This window comes from Leguminivora glycinivorella, chromosome 27, assembly GCF_023078275.1.
Source record: "Leguminivora glycinivorella isolate SPB_JAAS2020 chromosome 27, LegGlyc_1.1, whole genome shotgun sequence".
Classification (NCBI taxonomy): Eukaryota; Metazoa; Arthropoda; class Insecta; order Lepidoptera; family Tortricidae; genus Leguminivora; species Leguminivora glycinivorella.
Genome location: NC_062997.1, coordinates 981,565 through 1,001,563, shown reverse-complemented (window position 1 = coordinate 1,001,563; position 19,999 = coordinate 981,565). Strand labels below are relative to the sequence as shown.

Sequence of the window (19,999 nt, the reverse complement as noted above, 5' to 3'; positions counted from 1 at the left end):
GAGTACTGATCATTTACGCTAGATGACGCGTGATTGTCGCTAGATGTCACTTAACTATGCCTATACAAATAACCCGCATATACTGATGTATCGAGTTATAACACTTCCCTTACTTACGTTTTGATAATAGTAATATTTTCGGAAAATAATCGCTCCTAAAGGAAAAAAAGTGTGTCCCCCCCTCTAACTTTTGAACCATATGTTTAAAAAATATGAAAAAAATCATAGAAGTAGAACTTTATAAAGACTTTCTAGGAAAATTGTTTTGAACTTGATAGGTTCAGTAGTTTTTGAGAAAAATACGGGAAACTACGGAACCCTACACTGAGCGTGGCCCGACACGCTCGTGGCCGGTTTTTGCTGAATTATTTTGAAGTTTACGGTGATCAATACTAATATTATAAATGGGAAAGTGTGTGTGTCTGTTTGTTTGTCCGTCTTTCACGGCAAAACGGAGCGACGAATTGGAGATAGTTGAAGGGACGGAGAGTGACATAGGCTACTTTTTGCCTCTTTCTAACGCGAGCGAAGCCGCGGGCAGAAGCTAGTTTGTAATATTTACAAGAGTACCACGGGTTACCACGAAACCCGGCTCTAAATGACCGGGTTTTAGGGTAACCGGGTACCCGGGATTTCGGGTAACCAGGTACCCTGGTTTTCGGGTAACCGGGAACTCTGGTTTGCTCTCCCTAATCCTGTATAATCTAGAGAGGAAAACTTATGTATGTATGAAGTAGCTTAAGTGCGTTTTCACATTATCCGATCCGATATCGGATGTCGGACCGATATCCCATACATTACAGGCGCCATCTTGGATTTTTTCCATTGAAATCCTTCCGACATCCGATATCGGATCGGATAATGTGAAAACGGACTAAGGCTGATATGTAATTATGTATATTTAGGTAATGCAAATACTCCTTGATCGATGTATGTTTAAGTATGTGTGTTAATAATGTAAGGTCTGTTTGTACAAATAAAATTTATGATTGTTTACAATATTTGTTGTTTTATTTGTTTTCCCCTCACTAGCTCGGAAACACGTGTTGTGTCCTTTAATACTAGCGGGTAAAAACGCATTTTATCCACTAGTGGGTAAAGTAATTTGACCTTGAATAAAGTCAAATTAACTGCTTTAAAATTGATAAAAGTAGGTGAATCTAGTAATAAAGATGATTTACCACCTGTGGAACTACTGGAAGCAGTGATAAACGCATTTTTTGCGTTATAGTTTCCTCGCTATAGTGAGGGGAAAAGTTTTGTGTTACACTCGGGTGCAAATGTGTTTTACTTCTCGTGTGTTAAAAAACTCACAAGTTCAGCTCGCTTCGCTCGTGGTTCAACTATAGAATCCATTCACTTGCTCGTTTTTCAATTCCACACTCGGCGTTAAAATACAACTTTGCCCCCTTGTATAACAAATAACTATTAATATCCGGGAGATTGAGCCTTGCTCGAAAAACTCATAATATCTTTGCCTTCTTTGAGCTTACCGTGGGACTCGGTCAATCTGTGTAAGAATGTCCTATAATATTTATTTATTTATTTATTAAATATAACCTAACCACAAAATTAAAATTCTGAAAAAACCCCCGACCGCGACATAGTAGACCGATTTTCATGAAACATGGCTAAGAACACTCCCGACTAACTCAGCTTTCAGACAAAAAAAACTAAATCTAAATCGGTTCATCCGTTCGGGAGCTACGATGCCACAGATAGACACACACACAGACAGACACGTCAAACTGAACACCCCGTCGTTTTTGCGTCGGGGGTTAAAAAAAAAATAGCAGACGCCGGACATTGTTTTAAAAACGGACAACTTAGTGGATTTTTTTTACTGAGTTCATTTGACACGCCATCGTTACATAGATACGTTTGCTTGATCTATGTCTACACAGTATAATAAAGAGTACTATCGACTATCGCACAGTATGGCCACTCCCGCTCTCCGCTAAAAGTGCCGCCTACCCCCTCTCGGTAACCTCACAGTTACCGCCTGTCAAAATCGCGAACAGTCGACCTGTCATATTTCACTCATACAAGCATGGTATGCGTTCACTTACACGAGCTTAGATTGTGTGCTAGGAACGCGCCTCTTTCGTATATTTTCACCATACCACAGATCAAATAATACTAGTACAGATACCTAATCCCATACTAAAAATGGGCGCCGTCCTAAGTATTCTAGACCTGTAGGCTAAATTTAATCCACATTCAAAGAGCTAGATGGCGCTAGTAGCCACGCGTGGCCAACAAAACTCTTATCAGTATCCTACGTCGAAATAGTCATCAAACTGCAACATCTTGCGACATCTGTTTTAGCTATCACGCACTAAACCTATAACGTCACATGGACGTTTAAAGTCGAACATTACTAGATGGCGTTGCCGTGCGGCTTGTATGTGTGCTCGCCGCGTACGTATAATATACTCGCTCTGTCCGCAACACATGCAAGCGGAATTGAATGAACGAGATCCGCGGCGCCCCACCCCGCACCCCACGCCCCGCGCCCCGCGACCACGGCGCCGCGCGCCGGCGACCTTGAGTTGAGAGGCCCCAGCCCCCGACCAAAGGATGCATTGATTTGTTAAAATTTAAAGCACTCGAAAGCAGGCGCGTAGTTACTTAGAAATATAGAAATGAATATTATTACATTTCATCCTTAAGACGATACAGGAGGAGTTAATTCTCCATACAAACGCTCTTGACTATTTATAAGTACCTAGGTAGTACTTAGTTGCTGACGGCGTCGCGTCGAGGTCTTGGCCCACTCCGCCGCAGATCGGCGACCGAGCGCGCATTCGTGTGCGTTCGGAAATCCTAGCCAGTCGGCAATCGTCGCGTCTCATACTTCCATATCGATAAGGTTTGATTTCGCATGAATCGCATCGGTCGTGCATGTGGCAAATGTCGGAAGGATTTCAAAGGCAAAAATCAAAGATGGCGGCTTCAGTGTATGGGATATCGGTCCTACATCCGATATCGGATCGGATAATGTGAAAACGCACTAACGGTGAATGCTTAGGCCGTTTTCACATTATCCGATCCGATATCGGGTGTCAGATCGACATCCTACATGCGATAAACGCTTCCGATAGTGTCGGATGTAGGTCCGATAAAAAGCGTTGTTCCAAATCAATGAAGTATGATTTTGTATCAAAAAGTATTTAAAAAATGTTTTATATTTAATAATTATAAAGCACTATATTCCAAATATTATATTGTAAAATTAAAATAACGGCATAAAAAAATACTCAAGAGTGTCAGGCAAAATAAATAATTTTACATTCAATTATATCTACTAAAAGATGATAAAACTAGTATCCGCAATTCGGACCGATGCATTACATTACAAACTTTTTTTTCAATGGAAATTGTTCAACTAATTTGAATTTCGATCATTGGCAGCTGTTTAATAGACGACATTTTTGTCACGCACACTACTACAAACGTATACCTACATTATTAACGCACAAAAACAAATATTATCGGCCGACACGACAGCTGAATATTCTACGAACACGCGAGCGGGAGCGAGGCTTCCGCGATTTTGGTGACGCAATCATAGACTAAAAAGTTAACCACGCAGATGTGCCATTTTCATTGTTCCTACTAATGTGTTTCACCTCTAATAGATTTGCGAAATATATTTATTTCAATTTGGAAAATTATTAGGTAACTACTTACTACTTTATGAATTATGTTACTATAATATAAAAAAAAAAGTTAATTTGTTTATTGATTGTTAATAGTTATTGAGTAAAATTGTATTTTTAGCACGCTCACTTTTTGCTGTTTTCTTTGGCCTGGTCATGAAAAAAGAGAACAATGGATACGCTTTGTCCAAAAAAACTGACCGCACTATATATATATTATTATATATATATAAGTATATATTTGTATTTTAAAGAAGAAGATAAATCTTCAAGAAAAGAGCGTACACCCATCTTAAAGGCCGGCAACGCACCTCCAACACCCCTGGTGTTTCGGGTGTCCATGGGCGGCAGTGATCGCTTACTTTGTATTTTTTAAGTTGTAAATAAATAAATAAATAATTTTGACAGGCGGAATATAATAATGTGTCACATCTGATGGTGGACTTACTACTCTACGCGTAAATTACCGCTTCGCGCACTCCGCGCATCTGTCAGCTTGTGCAGAGTTTCCGTCTGGCAACGTCGCCTATAGTACGTAGTACATATAACTCAATGAACGGAACGCACACAATCGCACCGTTTCGTTGGCAGTATACTGTAGATAGTGGCAGCTCCATCTAGTGACAATATGCAATAAAATTTAGGTAGCTCGATACTGTCGCGCGCAGGTTGTTCACGTTGTTGCGTCATAGTCAGTAGCAATATATTACGTGATATTATTTCTTTGAAAATTTCTAAAATAATGCATTAAATTTGTGTTGTCATCGATGTTTGTATTTAATTTATAATGTACTTAATTTATGACGCTTCAAATACCTTTAAATCTAGTTGATAAAAAAATAATAATCGTCAATCGTGACACTTAGCGCCATCTATGACTTCTATTTGGAAATAATTTTGCACTGTTCCGGATGAGACCCCATGACCATACCAACTGGTAAAGGCTTTCTTTGCTATTCGAAAACATTTTATCCACAACGGGGGCAAATTAATTTCATACAAATTTTAAACTCGATGTCTTAATCTGGCTGCTAGATTTTACCTATAAAGTGATGATTTTGAATCATAAATATTGAACAAATTGATAGATTTGATTTAATTTGATGTTTTATAGTTAGTATTTTGTTCGTTTTGGTGTGGTGAAAAATTTTGTGTTTCACTCGGTGTCAAAGTTTGTTTAACCTTCGTGCTTTGAAACCCTCGCAACGCTCAAGATTCCACTTTTTGGAATCTTTCGCTTGCTCAGGTATCAATATTGGCACGTGCGGTTAAACAACTACTTTGCCCCTTTGTAAAACAAATAACTATTTATGGCCAGTGTCCGAGATGTGTCTATACGGAGTGGTTTACGAGTACATAATATATCTTCGTGAATACTCTCGAACGAAGTCAATAGAAACGTGACGCGAACGTGATCGTAAACTGGACGACGTGAATTCTTCCGTAAGCGGTGTCGGCGCTTTTCGCACATAAGTGTTGGGAGTTTCGCGTCAGCTAGACGTGTAAAGAAATAATTAAAAAAATAAACTAAATTTAAACTTTATAAGTGATTTGAAGTGACAAAGTTGTGATTTTTGATACAATTTCAGTGAGTTAATTAAATAGTAAGTTTTTTTTTTATAATTTTGTGTTTATTGATTTAATGGGCATTTTCAGAAATTGGGACCAAAAATTAGTGACAGTTGTTAACGAAAATTATCTCGATGTTAGTTTGTGTGACGACAATTAAGAATAGAATTGTTGCTTAAAGTTTATGTAATTAACGCAAAAGCAATATTTTTATTGAAATTTCATGCTTAATTGTCGTCACAAAACTTGACGATGAGTTAAGATTGAATTTTTAGTCTTCTTACTTTTTGTGGAATCTTGAGTGTTGCGAGGGCTTCAGGGCACGTAGGTACCTTTTGCCACCGAGTGAAACACAACATTTTTCAGCACACCAGACTAACTCAGCTTTCAGACAAAAAAAAAAATCTAAATCTAAATCACAACACACACACACACACACACACACACACACACACACACACACACACACACACACACACACACACACACACACACACACACACACACACACACACACACACACACACACACACACACACACACACACACACACACACACACACACACACACACACACACACACACACACACACACACACACACACACACACACACACACACACACACACACACACACACACACACACACACACACACACACACACACACACACACACACACACACACACACACACACACACACACACACACACACACACACACACACACACACACACACACACACACACACACACACACACACACACACACACACACACACACACACACACACACACACACACACACACACACACACACACACACACACACACACACACACAAACAGACAGACACGTCAAACTCATAACACAGCGTCGTTTTTGCGTCGGGGGTTAAAAATAAGCTTTCATCAAGTTACAATTTGTATGAAATTACTTAGCGCTCTTATAATAGTTAATATCTGGGCGACCGAGCTTCGCTCGGTTCTATTTTAATATATCACGTCTTTAGATAAAAAAAAACTCTTATAAATACAAAAACAAAAAAAAAGACAAAAAACAAAAACTTAATTTCTGACCGGGATTCGAAACCCTGACACCTACGATCTATCTGCGTACATTAGACCGACCTCGTGCGACTGAGCTAAGCGGAATCGATGCGCGCGCGGCGAAATTAAGGACCATATTTTACGTTTACAAATGCGAAAGAAAAACTCATGAAAACTCGAAAAGTCGCGTTTTCCGGGATCTAAGGCTACGCTAGATCGATTTTTCACCCCCGAAAACCCCCACAAAACAAATTTCAGCGAAATCGTTAGAGCGGTTTCCAAGATCGTCGGTATATATAAATAAATAAATATACAAGAATTGCTCGTTTAATAGTATAAGATTTGTTATACAAGGGGGCAAAGTTGTATTTTAACGCCGAGTGTGGAATTGAAAAACGAGCAAGTGAAAGGATTCTATAGTTGAACCACGAGCGAAGCGAGTGGTTCGAGAATAGAATCCTGAACTTGCGAGTTTTTTAACACACGAGAAGTAAACTACATTTGCACCCGAGTGTAACACAAAACTTTTCCCCTCACTATAGCGAGGAAACTACAATGCAAAAAATGCGTTTATCACTGCTTCCAATAGTTCCACAAATCATCTTTATTACTAGATTCACCTACTTTTATCAATTTTAAAGCAGTTAATTTGACTTTATTCAAGTTCAAATTACTTTACCCACTAGTGGATAAAATGCGTTTTTACCCGCTGGTATTAAAGGACAAAACACGTGTTTCTGAGCTAGTGAGGGGAAAATAGATTTAGATATATTTATTTCACAACATGATATATATTGATTACAGTCCAAATTACATTAATATCAATTTATTATAATAATCTATGTTGTGATAGTAAAAAGAAATTCAATCTTGTTATTAGCTTTTTTTATGAGAGACTTTTCCAGTTAGTGCGGTAATAAATAATAAATAAATATTATAGGACATTCTTACACAGATAGACTGAGTCTCACGGTAAGCTCAAGAAGGCTTGTGTTGTAGGTACTCAGACAACGATACATATTAATATACAATAAATACTTATATACATCGAAAACATCCATGACTCAGGAACAAATATCTGTGCTCATCACACAAATAAATATCCATACCATATACGGGATAATATATGTGGGTAAATGTAAACCATAAAGAATTCCTGAAGAATCACTCATTTTAAATAAGTGAAAATCCGTCCAGAAAATTTTGAGTTTATGGCGAATAAACAAACAGACGAGGAGGGAACTTAATTTTAGAATGTGCTGGTGGGATGAGCTTCATCACAAAAGTAAATCTCTTACCGGGATTCGAACCCAGGACCGTCGACTTAGCAGGCAAGGTCACTACCGACTACGCCAGACCGTCGTTTGTCCATTTTGACCATCCACTGACGGATCTGAGCCAATCTGTGCCAAATCAAACTAATTATAAATTTAAATCTTCTCTATAATTTTACTATAACCGCGTTTAGTAGGTAGTTATAGAAAGTAAAAGCCAAAAATCTAAGAATTTTCATAATTATGTTACGTTTCGTGAATTAAAACAATAGAGGAATAACAAGCGCGGATCCAGCTTCGTGCCCAGGGGGGGGGTCACGTGGTCTATTAGTATGGCCAATTTAGGCTCCAAACTCCATACATCAGTGAATGCGAGTTATTTGTATAGGCATAGTTAAGTGACATCTAGCGACGATCACGCGACTAGCGTGCATTATCAGTACCACTACTCAATACTAGGTGGCAACTGTGTCTCGTCTGCCAAAAATTTTATATTAGAACAGTTTACAACTTATATTACAAGCAGAAGGAATTGAAAACATAAGCATTTCTTTTTTTTTTGCCACTTTTATGAAGTGATATTTTTGAAAAAAAAAAATGCTATTTCTACTCAAAATTACTAGCTTTTTTAATCCTAGTAGTTAAAAAAATTGTCCCATACGATTTTTTCTTATTTTGTTACCATTTTCCGTACATGTTGTATGGGGTAACAAAAGAGGAAAGTAACAAAAATGTATGGAAATTCTGGGACACTTTTTGTCTCCCAGTGAGATTGAAAGTACTGGTGATTCTGAGTACAATTGACCTAAAATTCCCTAAAACAATCAAAAATTTTTTATTGGCAAAAAAAAAAAGAAATGTTCTAATAATACCAGCTAAAAATTCGCTACATCTATTGACAAGTAGCAGTACTGATAATTTACATGATCCCCATGACCCCCTCCCCCTGGATCCGCGCATGAATGTAGGTATGGGGGGTATCGGTCCTACATCCGATATCGGATCCGATATAAGCGACATTGATCTTTGAAAATGTCGTGGTTTTTGTGACACACCACATATGTGAAGCTCTTGGTATAGGTACTTATGACGGTCGCTTACGTCACTACCTACGTAAAGCTATCCTACTGATCAAAGACATATATAACTCCGTATAGACAGATAAACTCTAAGAAAAAAACGTACCTCAGTACCATACAGAAAAAGATACGGTGGCCTAGATGGCATTACACCTTTGGGGTACGCTCAGCTAGATGGCGTTAATATTAATATTTGACATTTTAAAACATATCAAGCTAAGAATATGGGCGAAATTGTCAAAACTGAGGTTCAAAAGTTTTAAGCCTGTGTCAAGAGATGGCAGTCTATGCACTGTGATTACACATTTTACTTCAATGCCATCGGATCACATCGGATCGGATTGTGTGATCCGATGGCCGAGTGGTTTTACAGGCATCCGTCCGGTTAACGGAGTACGCTGGTTCGATTCCAGCTCGGAACACTCGGAGGCCTTGGTCACTTTTTCTTTGTATATAACATTTATTTAATGTTTATAGTATAATAGTAGTGTTACTACTTAAAAATACAAATTAAAATATTTTCAAAAATGAGAATAATTTAATTTGTTCTAAGACATTTTACTTCGATAGTAACTCTCTATAATACTCGATCCTCTTTGATACTGACGTAAGTGCTAACCACTAAAAGGTACCTTTACCCATGGAATATCACTATTGACCCAAGATCGTACAATAACGCAAAAAATGTGTTTACCACGTTTTTTTTAACCCCTGACGCAAAAACGACGGGGTGTTATAAGTTTGACGTATGTGTCTGTTTGTGTGTGTGTCTGTCCGTGGCATCGTTTGAACGGATGAACCGATTTAGATTCAGTTTTGTACAAGCTTTTATTCAACTTGCCTGGTTAGTATGTTAGTGTGCGTCAAAACGTAGAAGCTAAATTTGACCCACTTCCCGGTGTCCGATTGAGCTGAAATTTTGCACACATATGTAAATCACGTGACAATGCAATATTATGGTATCAAGGATCTGATCTGATGATGGAGCAGAAAGGTGGTAATAGGAAATCTGTCATGAAACGTCGTATCCCATTGAGTAAGGGGTTTTTGGAAACGTCTCGGAGAGCAGTAGATGTCTGTTGAAAGAAAGGCACAGTCGGCGATAAAAGCTTGTGCCAAAAATGAAATTTTTGCAAAAAAAAAAAGTTTGAAAGCTCAATTCGCCGGGAGTGATGTTCTTAATCATGTGTGATGGAAATCGGTCCACTACGTCGGGTTTTTTTTCAAAATTTAAATTTGTTTGAGTAGGCAACGTATAAACATCAGCAGCGGCTGGTCCTTACAAGCCGATTCCCACCGGCTTCCCTAAAATTGATTACTAGTAAAGTGCCTAATGTTAAGAGGATACGGTAGCGAAAATGCTAAAATGGAAAGGAGCCCCCCTTTCAATTTGGGAATTTTAGTTAAATATACAAGTGTTATTAACTAGATTTATCGAAAAAAAATTGTGCATTAAGAACAACTCATTCAAAAGATATTTCAAAAAAATCTTTATAATCGAGGTTTCGCTCTCGACTATTTCCTTCTTCAAAACTTAATCAATCGGAATGAAATTTGAGAATCTGAATAACAATGAAATAATCTATGTCGGACCGTTTAGCTTTTTTGGTTAATTGTTACCAATCTTGAGTAACACACCTTTTTTTGCGCCACAATGAAAAAGGTCGTTTTTGGAAATTTTTGATTGGCTCTAGAGTCTTTAAAAAGCAGAATATCAAAAAAATCAAAACGGTCCGACACAGATAAAAATAATAACAATCTGTGTCGAAAAAATCATTGCTCTATCTTCAAAAACCAGGGAGGAAATAGTCGAGAGCGTTTGTATGGAGAATTAACGCCTACCGTATCGTCTTAAGGTAGGTTTCTTTTTGCTCAGTGTTGCCTAGCAGAAATTTTCACCAGCCGCCACTGCTAAACATAAAATTCTACTGGTAGACACTCAATAAATAAGTCCTTTAATCTTTTATCAGCTGTCGTAATTAAAAAAGTAATTTTCAAGAAATCAATTAAGTATTCGATATTGAAGCAATGGTCGGTAACAGTTCCGTTCATATACACCCTGTTTTTATTGAATTTCGTTAACTTTAAGGGAAGATTCTTTAGTTGAAATATAATTAATTTCTCTAAGAAACTAGCCTCTTAACTCTTGCGGTTATCGAATTATTAAAAAAAATATTTAATTACTGAACACGTGTGTGGCATCCCTTACCACTTCTTAAATGTTATTTGTTTTGACATGTGCCATCAAACACTTGACAATGACTTTACAATACAATACAAATACTCTTTATTGCACACCTTAATAAAATACAACAATACAAACAAGGAAGCAACGCGAACAAAAGTAAACAACAGGCGGTCTTATCGCTAAAGAGCGATTTCTTCCAGACAACCTTAAGGTAGCGGAAATTGATAAATTTATATTATGTCAGACTTTATGTTATGATTAAGGTCCTCTCACACTAATTAATCCATTTATTATGTATGGAATCCACAGAGAACCTCCTATAGAGTCGCAATCTTGTATATTTTGTTCGCGATACGAGTCACCAGTGTTTGGGGTGCGAGGAGCAGGCGGGGAATGTGTTAAGCGCGCTGTGATTGGCCGTTTCAAGGACGGCGGGCAGTCGCGCCAGATGAAAAGGGACAGAAGTATGACTGTCCCTCTACTGACGCGTAAGTGGCCAATGTAAGTTGACCTATGCCGGCTCTGAATAAATTATAAATATGACTTATTTGTGGAATGTAATGCCGTCTGTTTTTAAATTTGAGCTTCTTGTTACCTTTCCACACCATTTCACACTACAGGTGGACATCTTTAAGGCATCAAAATACCCTTTTCCAATTTTTTAGTGTGAAAAACACGTCTGCTTTCGGGTCTGTTACTTGGTCGCTACTGATCGGGCACGGCGAGCGCCCGCGCTTATATCAGTGCAAATACTAGGAAGGCTGGCGACCGCGAGTCGTCTTGTAATGGATGTCTATAGGGGTTGGTCTGTGATGGAATCGAAAAAAAAATGTTTTCGAATTTAACAAAAAGCGATATACAGCGATATACAATTCCTGATGATGAACCTAACTGCGTGTCGGATTTACTTAACGGAAAAAAAACACGGTGTAGAGGTATGTAATTGACGACCGGTTTGGCCCAGTCAGTAGTGACTCTGCCTGCCAAGCCGTGGTCCTGAGTTCGTATCCCGGTAAGGGCATTTCATTTCATGGGATAGGAGGCAAACGGGCAGACGGGTCGCCTGATGGTAAGCGATAACTGCCGCCCATGGACACCCGAAACACCAGAAGTATTGGAGGTGCCGGAATTTAAGATGGGTGTACACTCTTATCTTGAAGGTCGTATCGGTCCGGAAATACCGCAGGCGACAATTCATTCCACAGTTTAGGAAGTTTCTGGAGGACGCATTTATTTATTACTAGCTTTTTCCCGCGGCTTCGCTCGCGTTAGAAAGAGACAAAAGGTAGCCTATGTCACTCTCCATCCCTTCAACTATCTCCACTTAAAAAATCACGTCAATTCGTCGCTCCGTTTTGCCGTGAAAGACGGACAAACAAACAGACACAAACACTTTCCCATTTATAATATTAGTATGGATAAGCACAGATATTTGGTCCTAAGTCTTGGATGTATTCTATGTATATAAGTATTTGTATATTATGTATATCGTTGTCTGAGTACCCATAACACAAGCCTTCTTGAGCTTACCGTGGGACTCAGTCAATCTGTGTAAGAATGTCCAATATTTTTTATTTATATAAACCTAAAACAAGAATATGTATTATAACAATCAATATAATTTCCGTGACGTCAATGCTTTCAAGTAACGTCTTATAAAACCACAAAAACGAATGGTAGAACTAAACTCTTAACATGCAACACGAGGGATCAATCCATACTAATATTATAAATGGGAAAGTGTTTGTGTCTGTTTGTTTGTCCGTCCTTCACGGCAAAACGGAGCGACGAATTGTCGTGATTTTTTAAGTGGAAATAGTTGAAGGGATGGAGAGTGACATAGGCTACTTTTTGTCTCTTTCTAACGCGAGCGAAGCCGCGGGCAAAAGCTAGTTCTCCATACAATCTATACCACCACAGTGACACTTGACACTGACAATAGGCTAGTTTCCTACTAGTCAAATCAGCTTCTTTTTATGAACTGTCAAAACGATTTGCTAATATGGAATTACTATGAAATACTGAGGAGTGACGTCACGGTCAATTCATTTACTTTATATCTTTCTCTTTGACTTATTAAATAGAAATTGTGTTTAAAAATAACTACTGTCCATATTTTTCTTCTAATTATGTGGTGCTTTATTTCGCGCACTGCATAAAATATTTTTCCCCTCACTAGCTCGGAAACACGTGTTTTGTCCTTTAATACCAGCGGGTAAAAACGCATTTTATCCACTAGTGGGTAAAGTAATTTGACCTTGAATAAAGTCAAATTAAGTGCTTTAAAACTGATAAAAGTAGGTGAATCTAGTATTAAAGATGATTTACCACCTGTGGAACTACTGGAAGCAGTCATAAACGCATTTTTTTGCGTTGTAGTTTCCTCGCTATAGTGAGGGGAAAAGTTTTGTGTTACACACGGGTGCAAATGTATTTTACTTCTCGTGTGTTAAAGAACTCGCAAGTTCAGGATTCTATTCTCGAACCACTCGCTTCGCTCGTGGTTCAACTATAGAATCCTTTCACTTGCTCGTTTTTCAATTCCACACTCGGTGTTAAAATACAACTTTGCCCCCTTGTATAACAAATAACTATTATTTTAAGTATAGGAAACTAGCCTATTCTGTGCCTATTTCTGTGTTGGTAAGTAACATTGTTACTCAGCGTCAATATTACCTTGTTGAACAGCCAATGAACGGCCAAGTGTCACTGTCGGACGACTATTGTCAGTTGTCAAATAACTTCAAATAAGCCATTGGTTTTTGAAGCTAGATCAATGAGACTTTCAACCTAGATTTTACTATTAAGTATTTTTATCTGTGTCGGTCTGTTTTGCTTCTATTTTTAACCCCCGATGCAAAAACGACGGGGTGTTACAAGTTTGACCTGTATGTCTGTGTGTCTGTCTGTGGCATCGTAGCTCCCGAACGGATGAACCGATTTTGATTTAGTTTTTTTGTCTGAAAGCTGAGTTAGTCAGGAGTGTTCTTAGCCATGTTTCATGAAAATCGCTCCACTATGTCGCGGCCGGGGGTTTTCTCAAAATTTTAATTTTGTGGTTAGGTTATAGCATTTTCTCTCCTGTTGCCTCTTAAGAACGGTTTTAAAAACGCAAAAATCATCAAATAATATTGGTGTTCTAACTCACGTTTATTACATAAACAAAGCAAGGAATCTAGGCCAATGTCTAAGAAACAACGAATTTTTGTCAACGTGAATCAATATTTGATTAGTAAGACATTTGCTGATGAATTAAGTTTGGCGCGTACGCGTATAATTACGTAATAGGTAAATATCAAAGACATATATAACTCCGTATAGACAGATAAAGTCTAAGAAAAAAAGTACCTCAGTACCGTACAGAAAAAGGTACGGTGGCCTAGATGGCGTTACACCTCTGGGGTACGCTCAGCTAGATGGCGCTAATATTAATATTTGACATTTTAAAACATATTAAGCTAAGAATATGGGCCAAATTGTCAAAACTGAGACTCAAAAGTTTTAATCCTGTCCTGTGTCAAGAGATGGCAGTCTATGCACTGTGATTACTCATTTTACTTCGACAGTAACTCTCTATAATACTCGATCCTCTTTGGTAAATAAAAAGTAGGTGAAGAAAATAAGGTACAGACTGATGGGGTCACTATCGAATGTACCTTATCGCTAAACGACCATTTCAGTTAGATGACATAAAATTTAAATATACGGTCAGCATAGAGTCAATTCAACCGCGACGACATAAAAGTATAATACACACTCAGCAAAGCGTCAATTTAGCTGAATGACTAAGAATTAGAATGGACAAGTAGTTAAACGTCTTGAAATATAAATAGCCCTTATGATTAGAATACCCAATAAGCCGAAAGTGATACAAGTTCATTGACATGAACACGGAACGAGTTAGTAGCATAACGTCATGAAATGTCTGAAGTAAAATAATTAGTATACGTGTGAATTAGAATTTGTTTGTCATATTTAATTATGAAGACGTCACACAATCCAGACGTTTTGCTTCATGGGTATTTTGCGTTGCAAATGTTTTGCGACCGGACCATTTAGCGTTAATGTCAATTAAGCCATAAAGATATTCGAAGATAAAGAGGTTTTGCTGCTAGCTCATTTTAAATTGTAACATTATGAGTTCCAGACGTTTTGCTAAATAGGCATTTAGCATTCATGTCTATGTGGTCACAACGACATAATAAAATCCAGACATTTCACAGCTATATTGTCGTTTAGCGATATGGTAAAAATGATACGGACCCGACTGAGATGCTGTGCGAAAAAGGTTTCCTTCATATTTTTAACCCCCGATGCAAAAACGTTCGTATTATACGTTTGACGTGTCTGTCTGTGTGTGTCTGTCTGTGGCATCGTAGCTCCCGAACGGCTGAACCGATTTAGATTTATTAAAACCGAAATAAATTACATATATGAAAGAAAAAGTGACCAAGTCCTCTGGTGCCTGAGGCTGGAATCGAACCAGCGTACCACCACCACCACCACCACCACCAGGCACCACCACCAGAGCACCAGACCACACCAGCACCAGACACCAGAGGACTTGGTCACTTTTTCTTTCATATATGTAATTTATTTCGGTTTTAATTTATATACATAGTAGTGTGACTACTTTAAGACAGCACAAGTTGAAATATTTTCAATAGATTATAATTTAACTTGTGTTCATTAGAATCGATTTAGATTTAGTTTTTTTGTTTGAAAGTTGAGTTAGTCGGGAGTGTTCTTAGCCCTGTTTCATTAAAATCGGCCGGTAGTTGGCGTGGACGGAGGGTACCTCTTATGTGTAGCGGTCATGGGGTCTCATCCGGAACAGTGCAAAATTATTTCCAAATAGAAGTCATAGATGGCGCTAAGTGTCACGATTGACGATTATTATTTTTTTATCAACTAGATTTAAAGGTATTTGAAGCGTCATAAATTAAGTACATTATAAATTAAATACAAACATCGATGACAACACAAATTTAATGCATTATTTTAGAAATTTTCAAAGAAATAATATCACGTAATATATTGCTACTGACTATGACGCAACAACGTGAACAACCTGCGCGCGACAGTATCGAGCTACCTAAATTTTATTGCATATTGTCACTAGATGGAGCTGCCACTATCTACAGTATACTGCCAACGAAACGGTGCGATTGTGTGCGTTCCGTTCATTGAGTTATATGTACTACGTACTATAGGCGACGTTGCCAGACGGAAACTCTGCACAAGCTGACAGATGCGCGGAGTGCGCGAAGCGGTAATTTACGCGTAGAGTAGTAAGTCCACCATCAGATGTGACACATTATTATATTCCGCCTGTCAAAATTATTTATTTATTTATTTACAACTTAAAAAATACAAAGTAAGCGATCACTGCCGCCCATGGACACCCGAAACACCAGGGGTGTTGGAGGTGCGTTGCCGGCCTTTAAGATGGGTGTACGCTCTTTTCTTGAAGATTTATCTTCTTCTTTAAAATACAAATATATACTTATATATATATAATAATATATATATAGTGCGGTCAGTTTTTTTGGACAAAGCGTATCCATTGTTCTCTTTTTTCATGACCAGGCCAAAGAAAACAGCAAAAAGTGAGCGTGCTAAAAATACAATTTTACTCAATAACTATTAACAATCAATAAACAAATTAACTTTTTTTTATATTATAGTAACATAATTCATAAAGTAGTAAGTAGTTACCTAATAATTTTCCAAATTGAAATAAATATATTTCGCAAATCTATTAGAGGTGAAACACATTAGTAGGAACAATGAAAATGGCACATCTGCGTGGTTAACTTTTTAGTCTATGATTGCGTCACCAAAATCGCGGAAGCCTCGCTCCCGCTCGCGTGTTCGTAGAATATTCAGCTGTCGTGTCGGCCGATAATATTTGTTTTTGTGCGTTAATAATGTAGGTATACGTTTGTAGTAGTGTGCGTGACAAAAATGTCGTCTATTAAACAGCTGCCAATGATCGAAATTCAAATTAGTTGAACAATTTCCATTGAAAAAAAAAGTTTGTAATGTAATGCATCGGTCCGAATTGCGGATACTAGTTTTATCATCTTTTAGTAGATATAATTGAATGTAAAATTATTTATTTTGCCTGACACTCTTGAGTATTTTTTTATGCCGTTATTTTAATTTTACAATATAATATTTGGAATATAGTGCTTTATAATTATTAAATATAAAACATTTTTTAAATACTTTTTGATACAAAATCATACTTCATTGATTTGGAACAACGCTTTTTATCGGACCTACATCCGACACTATCGGAAGCGCGTTTATCGCATGTAGGATGTCGATCTGACACCCGATATCGGATCGGATAATGTGAAAACGGCCTAAGCATTCACCGTTAGTGCGTTTTCACATTATCCGATCCGATATCGGATGTAGGACCGATATCCCATACACTGAAGCCGCCATCTTTGATTTTTGCCTTTGAAATCCTTCCGACATTTGCCACATGCACGACCGATGCGATTCATGCGAAATCAAACCTTATCGATATGGAAGTATGAGACGCGACGATTGCCGACTGGCTAGGATTTCCGAACGCACACGAATGCGCGCTCGGTCGCCGATCTGCGGCGGAGTGGGCCAAGACCTCGACGCGACGCCGTCAGCAACTAAGTACTACCTAGGTACTTATAAATAGTCAAGAGCGTTTGTATGGAGAATTAACTCCTCCTGTATCGTCTTAAGGATGAAATGTAATAATATTCATTTCTATATTTCTAAGTAACTACGCGCCTGCTTTCGAGTGCTTTAAATTTTAACAAATCAATGCATCCTTTGGTCGGGGGCTGGGGCCTCTCAACTCAAGGTCGCCGGCGCGCGGCGCCGTGGTCGCGGGGCGCGGGGCGTGGGGTGCGGGGTGGGGCGCCGCGGATCTCGTTCATTCAATTCCGCTTGCATGTGTTGCGGACAGAGCGAGTATATTATACGTACGCGGCGAGCACACATACAAGCCGCACGGCAACGCCATCTAGTAATGTTCGACTTTAAACGTCCATGTGACGTTATAGGTTTAGTGCGTGATAGCTAAAACAGATGTCGCAAGATGTTGCAGTTTGATGACTATTTCGACGTAGGATACTGATAAGAGTTTTGTTGGCCACGCGTGGCTACTAGCGCCATCTAGCTCTTTGAATGTGGATTAAATTTAGCCTACAGGTCTAGAATACTTAGGACGGCGCCCATTTTTAGTATGGGATTAGGTATCTGTACTAGTATTATTTGATCTGTGGTAGCGGTACTTTAAGCGATATATATATATATATATATACATAATTCATAATAATTTATTGGTAATTTAAAATTACATGTCAATAGTTACAGTGCGTATTTACATTTAGTTTATTACAATATTTCAAACCATTGGTTTCACATAACTAAATAACTCCTTGTGGTCGTAAAACGTCTGCTCGAGAAGCCATTTTTTAAGTTATAACATATATTGTAACAACGAAGAATTAAAGAATTAGATATAGTATGACGACCGGTCTGGCGCAGTCGGTAGTGAGCTAGTGACCCTGCCTGCTGCGCCGCGGTCCCGGGTTCGAATCCCGGTAAGGGCATTTATTAGTGTGATGAGCACAGATATTTGTTCCTCAGTCATGGATGTTTTCTATGTATATAAGTATTTATATATTATATATATCGTTGTCTGAGTACCCACAGCACAAGCCTTCTTGAGCTTACCGTGGGCCTCAGTCAATCTGTGTAAGAATGTCCTATAATATTTATTTTTATTTATTTATTTATATTTATAGTGCCTCGTATCAGCCTGAAGAAATATTTGATTACCGCTAGCCGTATAATGTCAATAGGAACCACAAAAATAGTTATTTGTTATACAAGGGGGCAAAGTTGTATTTTAACACACGAGAAGTAAAATACATTTGTACCCGAGTGTAACACAAAACTTTTCCCCTCACTATAGCGAGGAAACTACAACGCAAAAAATGCGTTTATCACTGCTTCCAGTAGTACCACAGGTGGTAAATCATCTTTATTACTAGATTCACCTACTTTTATCAATTTTAAAGCAGTTAATTTGACTTTATTCAAGGTCAAATTACTTTACCCACTAGTGGATAACATGCGTTTTTACCCGCTGGTATTAAAGGACAAAACACGTGTTTCCGAGCTAGTGAGGGGAAAATAAATAACTTAAATAAATATTTGTGCAAGAAAACTTCATTCGTAGGTAATTATGATTATGTGTCAGTATGCCATGATATGCGTCAGTACCTATCAATACTGTTTATTACCTGATTTGATACTATATTTGTTATATCCTATTCGTAATCGATTTTTCAATTTAAAAGGTTATCCATTCGATAAGACTTTTTCAGTACAGATGGTGTTTTTTTACGCACTAGTGCGAGAAGTGGTTCATTATATGGCAGGTCGAAACTTCGGAGGTCCATCTGTACTGAAAAACGTCGTTCGATACACGTGCGAAAAGGGAATTCGTAACTCGTGTCGATTTAAAACACTCCCTTCGGTCGTGTTTTAATTTATCGCCACTCGTTTCGAACTTCCTTTTTTTCGCACTTGTATCGAAATGTACTATTTTCTAATTACTTTAATATGCGTAACATTTCACTTCTTCCGTTTTGAATAATAATACATTTTTTGCCAAAATCCAGTTTAAATAATGGAATTTAATAAATTATTCGTATTTTCACAAAAAAAAAATGCCTTATTAGTGTCATATTATACAAAGTGGGGCCTGGGCCATATTATACAAAGGCGAAGAATTGAACTGTAGGTTATTCTCCTTATACTGATCAACATTTGTTCAGTGACTTTTAAAAATTATGAAGTCTTAAATTTTTTAATTTTTCATACTAAATAAATATTCTATTAAGAACAAATTAAATTACTTTCATAGAAAATATTTTAACTTGTTATTTTTAAGTAGTAACACTACTATTATGTTCTAAACATTAAATAAATGTCATATACAAAGAAAAAGTGACCAAAGCCTCCAGTGCTCCGAGCTGGAATCGAACCAGCGTACTCCGGAGTAATTTGTTCTTAGAGTGTTAATGGCAGCGCCATCTCTCTTCGCTAGCTTGTAATCACCTGAGTTGATTTGGCTAGGAGGTCGAACCATACTGTTCTACCTCAGGGATGGC

At 37.9% G+C, this 19,999-nt stretch overlaps 1 protein-coding gene across 1 annotated transcript in view; it reads left to right on the top strand.

Moving 5' to 3' along the window:
- Nucleotides 1–5,135: 5,135 nt before the first annotated feature.
- Nucleotides 5,136–19,999, top strand: part of LOC125240364 (fatty acyl-CoA reductase wat-like) — a 57,886-nt gene continuing 43,022 nt past the window's right edge. The window contains exon 1 of the mRNA XM_048148270.1: nucleotides 5,136–5,266. Within this exon, the coding sequence (XP_048004227.1) occupies nucleotide 5,266 (1 nt within the window). The 5' untranslated portion in view covers nucleotides 5,136–5,265. The remainder of the gene's footprint in view (nucleotides 5,267–19,999) is intronic.